The sequence below is a fragment of the Entelurus aequoreus genome, linkage group LG15 (assembly GCF_033978785.1).
Source record: "Entelurus aequoreus isolate RoL-2023_Sb linkage group LG15, RoL_Eaeq_v1.1, whole genome shotgun sequence".
In the NCBI taxonomy this organism is placed as follows: domain Eukaryota; kingdom Metazoa; phylum Chordata; class Actinopteri; order Syngnathiformes; family Syngnathidae; genus Entelurus; species Entelurus aequoreus.
In genome coordinates this window covers 33,550,153-33,568,226 of record NC_084745.1, presented here as the reverse complement: position 1 = coordinate 33,568,226, position 18,074 = coordinate 33,550,153, and the positions used below count along the sequence as shown (strand labels likewise).

General features: G+C 41.2%; 2 protein-coding genes across 2 annotated transcripts in view; both read left to right on the top strand.

The window, feature by feature from the left end:
- Positions 1 to 932, top strand: part of dcaf11 (ddb1 and cul4 associated factor 11) — a 29,689-nt gene extending 28,757 nt beyond the window's left edge. Inside the window, exon 15 of the mRNA XM_062021244.1 lies at positions 115 to 932. Within this exon, the coding sequence (XP_061877228.1) occupies positions 115 to 186 (72 nt within the window). The 3' untranslated portion in view covers positions 187 to 932. The remainder of the gene's footprint in view (positions 1 to 114) is intronic.
- A 7,673-nt stretch (positions 933 to 8,605) lies between these two features.
- LOC133630024 (fat storage-inducing transmembrane protein 1) overlaps positions 8,606 to 18,074 on the top strand; it is a 16,756-nt gene continuing 7,287 nt past the window's right edge. Inside the window, exon 1 of the mRNA XM_062021241.1 lies at positions 8,606 to 8,925. Within this exon, the coding sequence (XP_061877225.1) occupies positions 8,708 to 8,925 (218 nt within the window). The 5' untranslated portion in view covers positions 8,606 to 8,707. The remainder of the gene's footprint in view (positions 8,926 to 18,074) is intronic.

Genomic DNA, 18,074 nt, shown 5'->3' with positions numbered 1-18,074 from the left:
ACATAAGAGTTTAATAAAAAAAACATAACAGCGGCAGAACTGCTTTAATGAGAGAGTAGTCACAAGATATGCATCAGAAAGTCAGATTTTTTGCTGTCACTTTTGTGTCCACAGTGGGACGGAGCCGTGCGAATGTGGGAGCACAGACAAACTCACCCCCTGGAGGAGGAGCGGGAGAGAGACTGACGGCTCGGAGGCTGCGAGAGACTAAAAGACGCGTCGGCGACATCACCTTGAGAAGGCGTTAGAGGGCGGCCCCCAATCAAGAGGGAAGTCTACTCGCTAAGGCCTGTAGAAGGGACTTAAATATATTTCAAATTCACTGCTGGGTGTTATGATTATAATTGTAGGGTGACTGGCTTTTAAGCTGAGTGCTAACAAGTGCAGCGAACTTAAACCAGGCCAAATATTCTTCATTTGGTCCTGAAAGCTAAACTGGGTTTTACTTCACAAGCTTTTTCAAACCATATTCGAACATCGCAGAGGGAACAAAGACAGGCACATGTGTATAAATGTATAGAATTTTAATGATACAGTACATGCTTTCAGGGAGTGTTTAGATAGTTTGTTGAAAGGACGTTAGCTCTTTTTTGGTTTTCAGGGGCCAAAAACGCACAAAAAAAAAAAAAAAGATGGTGATCACCAAAATTGACTTAACTTCTCGTGCACCTCCTTTGAGTGCATAAATTAACCTGTGTGGTGACGCTGAGATAACTCAAAATCAAACGTTAGTTATAAAAGACCCTTTATTACAACATGTACAATAATTCTGTCAAAATATGATCGAATGTGTGCCTGTGTGTGTGTGCATGTGCGTGTGTAAGTATGACAACCTACAAACTGATCTGCTTTTGCAATTTTCTGGCTCTTGTATCATATCCCATATTTCATGATCAAACTGTTTCACAGTAAGATTAAAACCTTTAAATGTGTCTCTGCACTTGATTAATTGGCTTTATTGATAACCAAATAGCAATCTTTCCAAATATGTACTTATTCATAAGTTGGCAGACTCCATCAAATATGATGGACAACATTTAAAAATGGCACTTTAACCCTCGGGGGACAAAGGTGGACTTTTTTTGTCCTTTCAGTAATTTCTTGCTGTAATTCTGTCGATATATTTGGTTGTTTTACTCCATCAGGCATGATTTTTCCTATGTTAAATTGAAAAATGTCATTTGTCAAAAAATATTTTTTGGATTCATATTTTTTTTGTTTTATTTGCTAAAATCTCTCAATCAACATTTAGGCCAAAACAAAAATACCAGGGCTGTCAAATGATTCAAATATTTAATTGTGATTAATCGCAGATTGTTTAATGGTTAACTCAAAATTAATCGCAATATAAATATAATTTTTTGTCATATTAAGTGTACCCTGGACTGATAATTTTTTATGTTTTTGTTACCATGAATGGAAAATTAGTTTGCTTTAATAGAATATTTTTCAACATTATGATTTTTTTAAACAGCTCAACTAGGGATGTCCGATAATGGTTTTTTTGCCGATATCCGATATCCCGATATTGTCCAACTCTTAATTACCGATACCGATATCAACCGATACCGATATATACAGTCGTGGAATTAACACATTATTGTGTCTAATTTTGTTGTGATGCCCCGCTGGATGTAACAAGGTTTTCCAAAATAAATAAAAAAAATGCCAACATGGCACTGCCATATTTATTATTGAAGTCACAAAGTGCATTATTTTTTTTAACATGCCTCAAAACAACAGCTTGGAATTTGGGAAATGCTCTGAGGTTGGGACATGAGGAGGTTGAGGTGGGCGGGGTTAGGGGGGATTGAGGTAGGGGATGGCGGGGGCACGGGGACGGGGGACGGTGTTGCGTTTGACTAAGGGAGATGACGGCAACAGACACCAGGGGAAGTAATGTTCTATTATTTGTTATATATATATAGTTAAAATATATATATATAATAATATTAAACAATAATAATAAACTATAGAATGTTGTGTGACAAAATCCAAGAGCGTGTGTGTGTGACTATGTGTGTAGATTAGCTGAGATTCGCGTGAGGTCCGTGGGGCAGAGAGAGGCGTCAGAGTCCGGGGCGAGCGAGTAGTCGAGGAACGAGGGAGGCAGTCAGATTCCAGAGGGAGATCCAGGGAGAAGTGAGACGCACAGCTCACTTTCAGGGCGACAGAGGGTAGGTACACCATTGAGAAACTAAGTTCCCGCAAGGATCCTTGGGTCCACTGGTTTTTATGCTGCTTGTCTGATTAGACCCAGGTGCGCTGATAGCAGATTGTCTCCGGCTGCGGCGACGCGTGGGCACGGTCTGTGCGGCAAGCGCGGGGGCGTGTCCTGTGGAGCTCACGGCAGAGCCTCTCGGTGCTCCCGCAGATGAGGGAGAAACAGACTGCGTGTGCGCCGTAACAGGGTGTATATTGTAGCGTCCCGGAAGAGTTAGTGCTGCAAGGGGTTCTGGGTATTTGTTCTGTTGTGTTTATGTTGTGTTACGGTGCGGATGTTCTCCCGAAATGTGTGTGTCATTCTTGTTTGGTGTGGGTTCACAGTGTAACTAAAAATCAATTGCAATTAATCGCAGATACATATATTTTTTAGTCATAACAATTAACATAATTTTAAAGTTTTTATTACCATAACTGGACAATTTGTTTGCCTTAATGAAATAATTTTACATTACGATTTTTTTTAAACAGCTCAACACAAAAAGGACATAAAAGTCCCTAATTTTGCAACAAGACATTTTGGATTCATATTTTTTTATTTTCTTTGCTCATATCCAGTGTTGGGCGTTACTGTAACGCTGTTATTTTAGGTGGTAACTAGTAATCTAACGCGTTATTTTTTATATTCAATAACTCAGTTACCGTTACTACATGATGCGTTACTGCGTTATTTTACGTTATTTTTTATGTAGAATCGACTAGAAACAGAAGATCTGAGTGTGTTTTATTGGAGCGCTGCCGTGTCGTCCTTCTGTGTCACAAGGAAAAGAAAAGGCGTGCTTTGTGTGGGTGGGGGCCGGGTGGGGGCTCCCAGACCGTAGTTGAGGGTCGCAGGGGAGACGTTCCTACAGGGCCTATGTACTTCGGGCTAACAACCTTCACTTTACCTGGAAGTGGGTCTTTACTGCTGAGGGTGAATGACGAGGCCGGCGTTTTTTTGCAACTTTGTGACTTTATTGGACGCAGCCATCCACCAAGCTAGAGCACCTGCAAGCACTCACTGTTGCCGCTCCCTCACCTCCTTCGCCCACTCACTCACTGACGTCACTCACCTCACATGCTGTCATATTTTAAAGGGCCACACACACACACACATACGCTGCTACTCATAACAACTAACAAAACATCATGGCAAAGCCAGAAGTCGAGTTTCTTAACATGGAGACATTCTCAATACTTTTCTTTTGTCGAGCACAAAGAAAATAACATTTTAGTTAAATGTAAGTTGTGTCTTGGAACAAAGATCCTATCTACTTAAAGTTAAAGTGCCATTATGTTGCAGCTATTTAAAATAGTTTTGTCATATTGTTCTGGCCTGAAACAAATTGGCCCTTTGACACATGTCTTTGTATTTGTGTGTTGTATGTAGACCACATTGCTTTCTGAGTTCAGTGATGCAAATGCATGTCAAGTTGATCAACAGATTGTATTATTCTCCAGTGCAATAACAGTACTGAAATGAAGGTTAAAAGGGCATTAATGGGAGCCTTAAAAAAAAAAGAAGTAACTAAATAGTTACTTTTCACAGTAACGCATTACTTTTTGGTGTAAGTAACTGAGTTAGTAACTGAGTTACTTTTGAAATAAAGTAAGTAGTAACTGTAACTAGTTACTGGTTTTCAGTAACTAACTCTCAATCACGGTGGCAGAGGGTTTAGTGCGTCTGCCTCACAATACGAAGGTCCTGGGTTCGATCCTGCGCTCGGGATCTTTCTGTGTGGAGTTTGCATGTTCTCCCCGTGACTGTGTGGGTTCCCTCCGGGTACTCCGGCTTCCTCCCACTTCCAAAAACATGCACCTGGGGATAGGTTGATTGGCAACACTAAATTGGCCCTAGTGTGTGAATGTGAGTGTGAATATTGTCTGTCTATCTATGTTGATAAGGTGGCGACTTGTCCAGGGTGTACCCCGCCTTCCGCCTGATTGTAGCTGAGATAGGCTCCAGCGCCCCCCCGTGACCCCGAAGGGAATAAGCGGTAGAAAATGGATGGATGTATAACTCTCAATCAACATTCAGGCCAAAACAAAATACTAGGACTGGCCATGATTAAAACATCACGATTAATCACAGTTTGTTCATAGTTAACTCAAATTAATCGCAGATGAATGTAATTTTTTATTATAATAAGTGCACCTTAGACAGATAATTTTAAAGTTTTTATTACCGTTACTGGACAATTAGTATGCTTTACTGAAATATATTTAAACATTGTTTTTTTAAACAGCTAAACACAAAAAGGACGTAAAAAAAAAAAGGCTTTCAATGACAATAAAAAAAAATGACCTGCAGTGCGTTGGTGTTTTGCCATATTTTGTAGGAATACAGGAGTTTGTGTTCCTGTTGTAAGAGCACTTGCTTTCAGAAGAGGAGCTAAACTTCCATGTTTAGATACCAGTTTCATCCATTAATAACACAAAATGGGTAATGGAAATTGTGATATTTCTACCTGAAAGAATGCTTCTGATATTCTGTACGTTACATGTTTTACAAGTTAATTGTATTTTTATCTCTGCATTACAATGTTTTAACCTTCTCTATTTATTAATAAAATGTAATAGCACGGTGGTTAGTACGTGTGCCTCACAATACGAAGGTCCTGGGTTCGATCCTGAGCTCGGCTCTTTCTGTGTGGAGTTTCCATGTTCTCCCCGTGATTGCGTGGATTCCCTCCGGGTACTCCGGCTTCCTCCCACCTCCAAAGAGAAGCACCTGGGGACAGGTTGATTGGCAACCCTAAATTGGCCCTAGTGAATGAATCTGAGTGTGAATGTTGTCTATCTATCTGTGTTGGCCCTGTGATGTGGTGGAGACTTGTCCAGGGTGTACGCCGCCTTCCGCCCATGTGCAGCTGGGAAAGGCTCCAGCACCCCCCACGACCCCATAAGGGACAAGCGGTAGAAAATGGATGGATGGATGCATTCCACCTGCTAAGCATTCTGTAATTGAGGACTATCAAGCAGAACAGGTTATAAAAGAATGTTGACTTTATTTCAATCTGCCATAAAACCTTTATTTAGGTAGAAATATCACAGAATTACATTACAAAACATCATTGACAAAGCATGATCATATCGTGAGCAGATTTTTCATTGTTTTGTTATTCAGACCATATGTGCCCCATAGCGCTATTATTGTGAAGCCAGAAGTACGTGATTGGTATGAGAAGGTGTCTGGACATGTTTTGCTGAAAATTTCTGATAAAAATGACTCTAGACTTCCTCTCTACCATCTTTTTTCTGTCGAGCTTTTATTCCAGTTTCCTAAAGCAGTTAGTATAACAATCTACATTTTATGTTGTTAATGCACTCAACTGTAATATAAACACGTACGTGAAGCTCTTCCTCTCTACAAGCGGTTGGTGTGCACCCGCAGGCCTTTGCTTTGATAAAAAATAGTCTTGTGTTGTCGGGAGGACAACTTGCCATGGCTTTGGATCTGAGATTTGTGCATTTCTGCTTGCTATTTTTGAACTTGTGGCTTAACAGTAACTGGATGTCATCACAATTCCCCAATCTACGGAACGGGCCGAGGGTCAAAAAGGAGTCAGGACGACTTAAAGTTAAGGCTGTTAAAGCGTTAACTGTGAGTTTCTTTTTTATTATGTTAACTTTGACAGCCCGCAAAAAATACCAGACTTAATCTTTTTTTTTCTTTCATTAAAACCCTTTTAAACTTTTGTCACAGTAAATTATAAATGTTATCAATTTTAACCTGAGACAATATCTGATCAAAAGCATTTTATAAAGTCAACATTTTTTGGAATACAGAGAGAAATTGAGAAATGTGAGCAAAAAAGTAATTTAAAAAATCCTAGATGTTTTTACGCCCTTCAAAAACGTAAGGATTTTATGTCCTGTTTGGCTTTGACAATAAATAAAATCGAAATAAGGGTTAGAAGTTTAAATACCCCATATTGTAATATTTTTAAAATACTTTTATGTAAATCACCCCATATACCATAGAGCAGTGGTCCCCAACCACCGGGCTGTGGCCCGATTGGTACCGGGTCGCACAAGAAATTAAAAAAATTAAAATTTTTTTTTTTTTTTTATTTTTTTATTAAATCAACATAAAAAACACAATATATACATTGTATATCGATCAATACAGTCTGCAGGGATACAGTCCGTAAGCACACATGATTGTATTTCTTTATGACAAAAAAAAATAAAAATAAAATATATATATATACAATTTATTTCCGCATACGAAAGAGGCCTGGGTCGGATAGAAAAAATTCGGAATTGCAATGTTCACACTGACTTGATAAAATCCGATACATGTTGCATGAGGGCAAAAAAATCGGAATTGACCTGCAGTCTGAACAAGGCCATAGTGTAGAGATCGACAGATTATCAGCGCCGATATTTGGCATTTTGACGAATATTGGTTGTTTTGGGGCCGGGGGGTTTTACAACTACATCAGCAGATACAATATATACACATGTGACACCAGTATTTAGTACTTAAATGTTAGCGGTAGATAGTAAAAACCACTGCTCAAACACCATGCATGAGAAAAGTTCCCTTTTTGCTGGACCCCAATTCAAGAATAAGTTCAGTTTTTGTATCTGAGAGAGCATTTATTTGATTTCTAGCGAGAATTATTATCCGATCTGCTCAGCTGTTTTCATGGTGAGCCCTAACCCTAACCCCCTTTTCTCCTTCTAATGCAGTGCTGGTCTCTGACAGCACGTCTCCTCTGCTTAGGTCAAAACATTCTTTTTTTTTGCCGTGAAAACCAGTTTTTGTCCTTATTTTCTGGTGTATTCCCAGTCCCTTGTCGCTCCCCAAGCCTCCGTACGCAACACTCGGAGCGTGCAGAGTTTCAGGTTCCGTGATTTAATCAAATAAGGCGACTTAGATGGACATGAAGACGACAGAAAAGCTGTCTGCCAAAAACCCAAACTTTGTGTCAATCCATCCATTTTCTATATCCTGGCAACTAAGAGATGTATTACATCATTAAAGAAGAGCAGACAGCAGTTGACACATTCTCATACTTTCTGTAACATCCAGGAAGAAATGTCAGCCATCTTGAAAAATGCCTCATCTATAAGCTACTACGTGAAGGAGCCTACAATTGTTTAGTTTTTTTTAAATGTTCACAATATTTCAGGGTTCTTCAAGAGGAAACCTTGCAATGTGTTAAATCCACGAACTGCGATAATAATGATTGGCTTGCAAGTTTTTGGGATGTAGGGAAAGCTCATATTTATATGAATTTTTCCAGGAAATGTTCTATATTTTGAAATGCAGATGCTCTACTTAGACTCACGTAATAAGAAAAAAATGTCCCCCAATGTTTTTTTTTTGGTGCTTAATCAACAACATTAGAGCTGCATAAATCATTATGTCACCACAGGTCTAACATTTCCTAAAAAAAAAAAAATCAACTTAAAGCCTTGTCCAGCTGTTTACTGACACATTATTCATGTTAGCTAACTTTTACTGTGAAGAATCTCAGCTCCAAATATCGGTTATCGGTCTCCTTGACTACTAATAATTGATATCGCTCTTGAACCTGAAAAAAATCATATCAGTCAATCTTTAACATATTGTTGGAAATCAGCATCATTATCTTAATCCTATGAATCTTATATCTTGAAATGGCGTTTTTGTTTTGTTGTATTTTCTACACATGATGCAATCGTTTGTGCAATATGGAATATTTATTTTTTATTACTCATTTCCGCTTTTTCCTTGACTTTTGGAGTTGTATGTAGAAATGGCATCGCTGAAGTGGCAGCCGTTTGCATCAGCTCTGTGCTCTTTTAATGTATTTTATTGATGTCCTCTGTGTTCCTCTTATTTTAATGTGTTTTTTGTAACTTATTTTTTGTAGGCGTTTTGAATCAGCATTGCAACCACATAATTTCCCCATTGTGGGATATATAAAAGTCTAGCCTATCTTTAATAAAGTCCGATACAGCTCTTAAGTTAAAGCTAGCACCAACTTCCAAAGTCACGTAAAAGTCATCTTAATGGCAGCGACGCCGTGAGAGCGCTCTAAATTTACACAGCAGTAATCAATCCTCTTTCATACAGAGGAGGACCGACCAATGAAAGCCATCTTGTCAACTAAAACAAGTTAATGCCAAAGAAGTTGCTAATGACTACTTTGTGCACAAGTGTCTAAAAAAGAGATACGACAGCTGACTGAAGCGTTGGTGATAAAACGCAGCTGCTCGCTACGTCAAAAGCATCGCCTAAATTAGCTCTGAACAGCTGACTTGAGAAGAAACTGCATGTTAACGTGAATAAAGATGCATCATGGTCATTCTTTTGACGCCACAGTTTAATATGAAGGATTTAAATCACGGCTGTGCTGAGTTTAGGAGGGGGAGGGGGCGGGCCTTCAGCGCAAAAGGGACAGACAGGGTGTATTTTTGTAAACCATGTGCTCTCCTTCACACCTGTCAGTCATATAGCACTCAGTGAGCTGCTCTCTTCACACACTACACAACCAAGAAGACTACCAAGATGATGTCACGGCTCGTCCTGCTGGCAAACTCTCTTCTCGGGCTCCTGAATGCATCCCTCGTGTTTGGAACCAACCTCACGGGTAGACTTCTGGCCAGCGAGGCATTCAGAAGACATTTCCACCTACTGCTCTCCACTTTGGTTCTGGTCGGGCCCGTGCTGAGTTTGTGGGTGTCCAAGTACAGCGTCTTTGCAAACGGCAACCACTATCTTTACAGGTAAATCACTTTGGTACTACTAGAAGGTCATCACTTTCTATTTAAATAGAAGCTTAGCAGCACGATATATTTGTGTGTGTGTGTGTGTGTGTGTGTGTGTGTGTGTGTGTGTGTGTGTGTGTGTGTGTATATATATATATATATATATATATATATATATATATATATATATATATACACATATATATATATATATATACAGTGAAAATGTGTATATATGTAAATTATATACACTAGCGTTCAAAAATTTGGGGTCACCCAAACAATTTTGTGGAATAGCCTTCATTTCTAAGAACAAGAATAGACTGTCGAGTTTCAGGTGAAAGTTCTCTTTTTCTGGCAATTTTGAGCGTTTAATTGACCCCACAAATGTGATGCTCCAGAAACTCAATCTGCTCAAAGGAAGGTCAGTTTTATAGCTTCTGTAACGAGCTAAACTGTTTTCAGATGCGTGTTAACATGATTGCACAAGGGTTTTCTAATCATCAATTAGCCTTCTGAGCCAATGAGCAAACACATTGTACCATTAGAACACTGGAGTGATAGTTGCTGGAAATGGGCCTCTATACACCTATGTAGATATTGCACCAAAAACCAGACATTTGCAGCTAGAATAGTCATTTACCACATTAGCAATGTATAGAGTGTATTTATTTAAAGTTAAGACTAGTTTAAAGTTATCTTCATTGAAAAGTACAGTGCTTTTCCTTCAAAAATAAGGACATTTTAATGTGACCCCAAACTTTTGAACGGTAGTGTATATATGAATATACATATTTATTTATTTTTACCATAAATATAGTGAAAATTATATAAATGTACATTATATATATATATATATATATATATATATATATATATATATATATATATATCTTCACTATGTAATATATATGTATTGTTATTACTATATGTAGTAAATATATTTCACAAGTATGCTCTTTTCACCTCTCCTGTGGACCATTATGTCATAATAAACCTCAGCAAAGGGTTATAATAGACTAACATTTTCCTAACTCCAAAAATGAGGAAAAAATGTGCTCCTGGTATAAAAATGTTGGTCAAATAAATGTTATATGTACATTATTGTTACTGGTCAGTGCTGGTTGGGTGAGACATATCATGTGGTTTATTTCAACTCAAGTTACCAAATATGGTCACATCCGTCCATCCATGCAGTTTTCCACAGGTCATCCTGTTTAGGCACGCGGGGTGAGCTGGAGTCTATCTCAGTTGACTTGAGGGGAGGTTCAACTTTGGACAAGTAGCCTACAATGTACTGTTTTTTTCTAACTGAACAAACTATTAAAATAAAAACAAAATAAGGAACTTTCAATACAAATCAAACATTTACATCAGGCTGAACATCTTATACAAAACAAAACAATCAACATACAAACAAAAGTTTAAAAAAATATAGAGACAATACATCCATCCATTTTTTACCGCTTGTCCCTTTTGGGGTCGCGGGGGGTGCTGGAGCCTATCTCGGCTGCAATCAGGCGGAAGGCGGATTACACCCTGGACAAGTCGCCACCTCATCACAGGGCCAACACAGATAGACAGACAACATTCACACTCACATTCACACACTAGGGCCAATTTAGTGTTGCCAATCAACCTATCCCCAGGTGCATGTTTTTGGAGGTGGGAGGAAGCTGGAGTACCCGTAGGGAACCCAATACCAAATAAAAGACACTAATGACCTAACAAAGTGATCTAAAAAAGAAATGTAATTTATTCGACATGGTGTATTTTTGGCTAATTCAATTTTCTAGATGAAAATTGTAAAACATAAAATATTTGGTATTATATTTTGAAATACAAAAATTTAAATGAAAAACACAATTTTTTGTGTCGAAAAACAGTAACTAGATCAAAACATTTTTTTCATTATATATTTACTAAAGGCCTACTGAAATGATATGTTTTTATTTAAACGGGGATAGCAGATCCATTCTATGTGTCATACATGATCATTTCGCGATATTGCCATATTTTTGCTGAAAGGATTTAGTAGAGAACATTGACGATAAAGTTCGCAACTTTTGGTCGCTGATAAAAAAAGCCTTGCCTGTACCGGAAGTAGCGTGATGTCACAGGTTGAAGGGCTCCTCACATTTCCCCATTGATTACAATGCAGCGAGAGCGATTCGGACCAAGAAAGCGACGATTACCCCATTAATTTGAGCGAGGATGAAAGATTTGTGGATGAGGAATGTGAGAGTGAAGGACTAGAGTGCAGTGCAGGACGTATCTTTTTTCGCTCTGACCGTAACTTAGGTACAAGGGCTCATTGGATTCCACACTTTCTCCTTTTTCTATTGTGGATCACGGATTTGTATTTTAAACCACCTCGGATACTATATCCTCTTAAAAATGAGAGTCGAGAACGCGAAATGGACATTCACAGTGACTTTTATCTCCACGACAATACATCGGCAAAGCTCTTTAGCTACGGCGCTAACGTGATAGCATCGGGCTTAAATGCAGATAGAAACAAAAGAAATAAACCCCTGACTAGAAGGATAGACAGAAAATCAACAATACTATTAAACCAGGGACATGTAAATACACGGTTAATGCTTTCCAGCCTGGCGAAGCTTAACAATGCTGTTGCTAACGACGCCATTGAAGCTAACTTAGCTACGGGATCTCACAGAGCTATGCTAAAAACATTAGCTATCCACCTACGCCAGCCAGCCATCATCTGCTCATCAACACCCGTGCTCACCTGCGTTCCAGCGATCGACGGAGCGACGAAGGACTTCACCCGATCATAGATGCGGTCGGCGGCCCGGAGACGGAGGAAGTCAAGGTGAGGTCGGCGGCTAGCGCGTCTGCTATCCATCTCAAAGTCCTCCTGGTTGTGTTGCTGTAGTCCGCCGCTAATACACCGATCCCACCTACAGCTTTCTTCTTTGCAGTCTCCATTGTTCATTAAACAAATTGCAAAAGATTCACCAACACAGATGTCCAGAAGACTGTGGAATTATGTGGTGAAAACAGAGCTTTTTGTATTGGATCCAATGTGTCCGAATACTTCCGTTTCAACCATTCACGTCACGCGCATACGTCATCATACATAGACGTTTTCAACTGGAAGTTGAGGGAAATTTAAAATTGCACTTTATAAGTTAACCCGGCCGTATTGGCATGTGTTGCAATGTTAAGATTTCATCATTGATGTATAAACTATCAGACTGCGTGGTCGGTAGCATAGGTGGATTAATGACCGGGCCTACCGGGCCCAGGCCCAGGGGGCCAGAGGCCCCAAGGGGCCAGGCCAACTTGGCCCCGCGGCCGCGACCCAAGCAAAACTACTTTTGCAAAAATAATAATCTTAAGCCCCAAGGGGCCAGGCCAACTTGGCCCCGCGGCCATGATCCATAGAGGGTAAGAGGCCCCAAGGGGCCAGGTCAACTTGGCCCCGCGGCCGCGACCCACAGAGGGCCAGAGGCCCCAAGGGGCCAGGCCAACATGGCCCCGCGGCCATGATCCATAGACGGTCAGAGGCCCCAAGGGGCCAGGCCAACTTGGCCCCGCGGCCACGATCCATAGAGGGTCAGAGGCCCCAGGGGGCCAGGTCAACTTGGCCCCGCGGCCACGATCCATAGACGGTCAGAGGCCCCAAGGGGCCAGGCCAACTTGGCCCCGCGGCCACGACCCACAGAAGGCCAGAGGCCCCAAAGGGCCAGGCCAACTTGGCCCCGCGGCCGCGAGCCACAGAAGGCCAGAGGCCCCAAGGGGCCAGGTCAACTTGGCCCCGCGGCCACGATCCATAGAGGGTAAGAGGCCCCAAGGGGCCAGGTCAACTTGGCCCCGCGGCCGCGACCCACAGAGGGCCTGAGGTCCTAAGGGGTCAGGCCAACTTGGCCCCGCGGCCATGATCCATAGAGGGCCAGAGGCCCCGAGGGGTCAGGCCAACTTGGCCCCGATCCATAGAGGGTCAGAGGCCCCAAGGGGCCAGGCCAACTTGGCCCCGCGGCCACGACCCACAGAGGCCCCAAGGGGCCAGGCAAAATTGGCCCCGCGGCCATGATCCACAGAGGGCCAGAGGCTCTCAATCATTATTATCAAAGCTAATTCTCAAATTGGATGGATCACACAACCTCACTCACATATTCTTTATCAATTATTAAAGGTTGTTTCTGAATTTTGATCACAGAACTTAATGCAAATATTCTTGATTGATTGACAAAGCTCATTCTCAAATTTTGATTACACAACCTTACTCTGACAAATTATCATTATCAAAAAGCTCTATCTCGAATTTGGATCACAGAATCTCACTCAAGTATTCTTAGCTGTGCCCCTCCCCCATCAAGTCTTTCATAAACCGGTCTGTTCTTTTAGAATCTCCTCATTTGGTATTTTGAACTCGTGAGAGACTGCTCAAAATTTGGTTTCCTTTCCCTCAGTTCAGACTCAGAGATAATTTGAAATCATTCAACAAGAAGTTTAACGCGCGCACACACACACACACACACACACACACACTTGAGTTGAGCATTACTTGGAAATTCTTATATTTTCCATTTTGCTGTTATTATCAGCATCTTCCCATTTTGTCCTTTTCTTTCGAGAAAGTTTACAGTCTGACATTTGTCACTGCTGTCAGTTAATAACTTTTTGGTCTTTGACCCATTTTGTCATTTTCTCGATTCGATCGTCACTGACCACTCTCTCCTGTCTGGCAGACATCGTTGCTGCCATCATAGCTAGCAAGCTGCCTGCAGCGGGTCATCCCTATGTTCCCCGTCCCTATGTTACCCGGGTCCTATGTTCCCCTCTACCGGGGAACTAAGGACCCTTTTTAAAAAAAAGGGTTCTATGTTCCCCGCTGCGGGGAACGTACAACACTTTTTCCAGAAAAGGGTTCTATGTTCCCCGCTGCTTCCAATGCGCGACTAAGTAAGACGCACGCAGACACGCATGACAGAGACGCGTTTAAGTTGTCGAAGGAAGGAAGTTCGCGTTTGAGTTGCTCTATCTGCTGCCGCACGCCCTGTGACAGGTTAGGTTTAGGGATGGTTTTGGTCAGGGCACAATTTCGCCAAAAAAGTGCTCCACAACGCCCTGTGACAGGTTAGGTTTAGGGATAGTTTTGGTCAGGGCACAATTTCGCCAAAAAAAAGTGCTCCACAACGCCCTGTGACAGGTTAGGTTTAGGGATGGTTTTGGTCAGGGCACAATTTCGCAATTTCGCCAGATACAATGCAGGGAACATAGGACCCTTTTTTAGAAAAAGGGTCCTAAGTTCCCCGGTCGCATACAAAGACCCAGGAACAACCGGGGAACATAGGACCCGGGGAACATAGGACCCGGGGAACATAGGCACGCTCCCGCCTGCAGATAGCAACATTTTGGTGTCCTTTGGGAAAATATTTAGAAAGAAGACAAAAGTACACACAGTTGTACAACTATTATCTTTATGATCTTTTTTTTTGTTAGTTTCTCTGTTACTGTGTGTGGCCAATTAAGCGACTTTTGGCCATACCTGGCTGGTGACATTTAGCGACTTTCTGGTTGATGTTAAGATTAATAATAGCAACAGTTCTCTTCATCTTAATGCAATTTATTGTGTCTGTCTCTCCACATTTTGCCATTAGGTACTTTGAGCTCTTGTTGGTCAGTCACTCTAAGGTACATTGTTGCTGCCATCATAGCTAGCAAGCTGCCTGCAGATAGCGACATTTTGGTGTCCTTTGAGAAATATTAAGAAAGAAGACAAAAGTACAAGACATTGTACGATTACTATCTTTTTAAAATTATTTGTTTCACTGTGTGATTGACCGACTTTGCCGCTAGATTTCGCGTCTTTTGGCCATACCTGGCTAGCGACTAAAAACATCATTTAGCGACTTTTTGGTTGTGAAGATAAGTGGTAAAAGCAGATCTTCCTGTTGGTCTTCCCACATTTTGCCATTTGGTACTTTGCACTCTTCTTGGTCACTCCAAGGCATTTGTCCCTGCCTTCAGCTAGTCACTTGGCTCTTTTGGAATATATTTCACTGTAATTGGCTCTCTCTCTCTCTTTCTCCTCAGTACAAATCAGCCTGTTCCCTTGCCATTCATCACTGACCACTCTGCTCTCCTGTCTGTCAGACATTATTGCTGCTTGCAGATAGCTTGGGGTCCTTAGAGAAAATATCAGAAGAGAAAAGTACACAATTATCTTAATTATCTTTTTTATTCAGTCAGTCCTTCAGTGAGTCCCAGTGTGTTGGCGATTAAGCAACGTTGGCATTCAATTAGCGACTTTTGGCCATACATGGCTGGCGACTCAAAAAACTAGAAAAAAAGTACAAAAAGTTGTACAATTAATATCTTTATTATCCTTAATTCCCCTGAATCCTAGAGTGTGTTGCAATTAAGCAACTTTGCTGCTAGGTTTAGCGACTCTTGTTTTGGGCATACCTGGCTAGCGACTACAAACATTATTCAGCAACTTTTTGGCTGTTAAGATTAACGTTAATAAATTAAATCCTAATACAATTTATTGTGTTGGTCTCGCCATCTTGCTATTAGGTACTTTGAATTCTTGTTGGTCTCTGCTAAGGTATCTGGCTGTTGTCTTTGCCTTCAGTTAGTCACTTGGCTCTGGAATATATTTAACTGTACTTGGCTCTCTCTTTCTCCTCAGTACAAATCAGTCTGTTCCCTTGCCATTTAGACATTTCTTGATTGGATCATCACTGACCACTCTGCTCTCCTGCTGTCTATCAGACATTGTTGCTCCCATCATAGCTAGCAAGCTGCCTTGGTGTCCTTTGTGAAAATATTTAGATAGAAGACTAAAGTGCACAAAGGTGTACAATTATTATCTTTTCAAAATATTTGTTTCACTGTCAGTGTGATTGACCGACTTTGCCGCTAGATTTCGCGTCTTTTGGCCATACCTGGCTAGCGACTGAAAACATAATTTAGCAACTTTTTGGTTGTGAAGATAAGAGGTAAAAGCAGATCTGCCTGTTGGTCTTTCCACATTTTGCCATTTGGTACTTTGCACTCTTGTTGGTCACTCCAAGGCATTTGTCCCTGCCTTCAGCTAGTCACTTGGCTCTTTTGGAATATATTTCACTGTAATTGGCTCTCTCTCTCTTTCTCCTCAGTACAAATCAGTCTGTTCCCTTGCCATTTAGACATTTTCTTGATTCGATCATCACTGACCACTCTGCTCTCCTGCTGTCTATCAGACGAATCAGTTGATTCTCTGCTCTCAATTGTCTATGCTAGTAAGCTGTTATTCTCTGCTTTGGAGTGTTGATGCTGGGTTGCTAGTTTTCTAAATCACCTCACACACTTGAAGGAAGCAGCACCGATCATAAACACACAAACAAACTCACACACACACACACACACACACACACACACACACACACACACACACACACACACACACACACACACACACACATAGTTGGTTTATCTGTTGTGATAGGCAAAGAGCCAATGTGCAAAGAAAGAAGGGAAATATGGATCATAAACGTTTAAGTGGAGGAGCTAGAAAAAAAATTCAGCAAGAAAAGAAAAAAAAGGAATCAGTTTTACTTGAGAGTGTTCCAAATATCTCCAGCTTCTTCAGTACAAAGACATCTGCTGAAAGCAATTCTATAAATGCTACTGCAAATTCAGCTAAGGTTAGCAATGCACCTGAGCTAGCATGTAGCTCCCAAGATCCTGAGACCACTACAAGTGTAGACACTGAACCAAATGCTTCTGATGCTTATGATTCAACCAATTCAGCAGTAGCCAGTTGCTCGGATGAATGTGAGGTCACTGCACCTCTGGACAGCATAGAAAATGAGCTGAATCTTTCTTCAACACCATCTACAGTGACAACTCTACCTAGTGATCCCGCTAAATGGGCTGAGACCCTCACTGAGTCAATGAAGGAAGTTCTTATTCAAAGAGGTGCAAAATCATTTCACAACCGTCACAGCCATTATCCAGCTTCTGTGAGGAACAGTGGGCTAGGAGGCAAAACCCGATGCCTAAACAATGAACATTTTACTTCACACTTGCCCAATGGACAATGAGTACAAAGAGAGTGGCTGATGTACTCTCCCTCTACTGGTAATGTTTACTGCTTTGCATGCAAACTGTTTTCCCCAAAAACGCATTCTTTTGTGACAGGCTATTGTGATTGGAAACACTCAGAAAGATTTGGTGAACATGAGCGAAGTGCTGAGCACATAACCTGCATGCAAGCAGTCTTGAACCGCGCCAAAGGTGCCACAGTTGATGCAGACCTGTTCAAACAGTTTCAGGCAGAGAGCAGCTATTGGAGGCAGGTGTTACAAAGAGTTGTTGCAGTCATTAAATTCCTTGCAGAAAGGGGCCTTGCATTTAGGGGTAAAAATGAATCGTTAGGGTCTCCTCTCAATGGGAACTACCTTGGTATTCTGGAGGTCCTGGCTGAATTTGATCCCTTTCTAAAGGATCACATCAGAAAGTTTGGGCAGATGGGTCGAGGTAATACCTCATATCTGTCCTCCACCATTTGTGAGGAATTCATTGAATTGATGGGTGCAAAAACCAAACAGGCTATAGCAGATGAACTGCAAGCAAGCAAATACTACTCTATCATTGTGGATTCAACCCCAGATTTATCTCATGTGGACCAATTGACATTCATATTCCGTTTTGTTAGCAAAGAGGGCAGTGTTGTTGAACGCTTTGTGGGTTTTGAGCCCATTACTAGCCATACAGGTGAAAGTTTGGCTAACTGTGTCATGTCTGTGTTGGAAAATCTAGGGTTAGAGCTGTCAAATTGCAGGGGGCAGGCTTATGATAATGCCAGCAACATGTCAGGGAGGTATAATGGGTTGCAGGCTCACTTAAAGAAAAGCAACCCATTAATACACTATATTCCATGTGCAGCTCACTCTTTGAATTTGGTGGGAGTCAACAGCATTGACAGATGTGGAAATGAAGTCTCTAAGTATTTTGACTTGATTCAGTCTATTTACAACTTCACAACTGCATCCACACACCGATGGGACAGGGTATTTGGCAATTCCAACATAGATCTCACACTTAAAGCTTTATCCAACACGCGTTGGAGTTGCCGTGCAGAATCTACCAAAGCACTGTGGCAGAACTACAGTAAAATAAAAGCAGCACTACAGGTTATTTCCACTGAT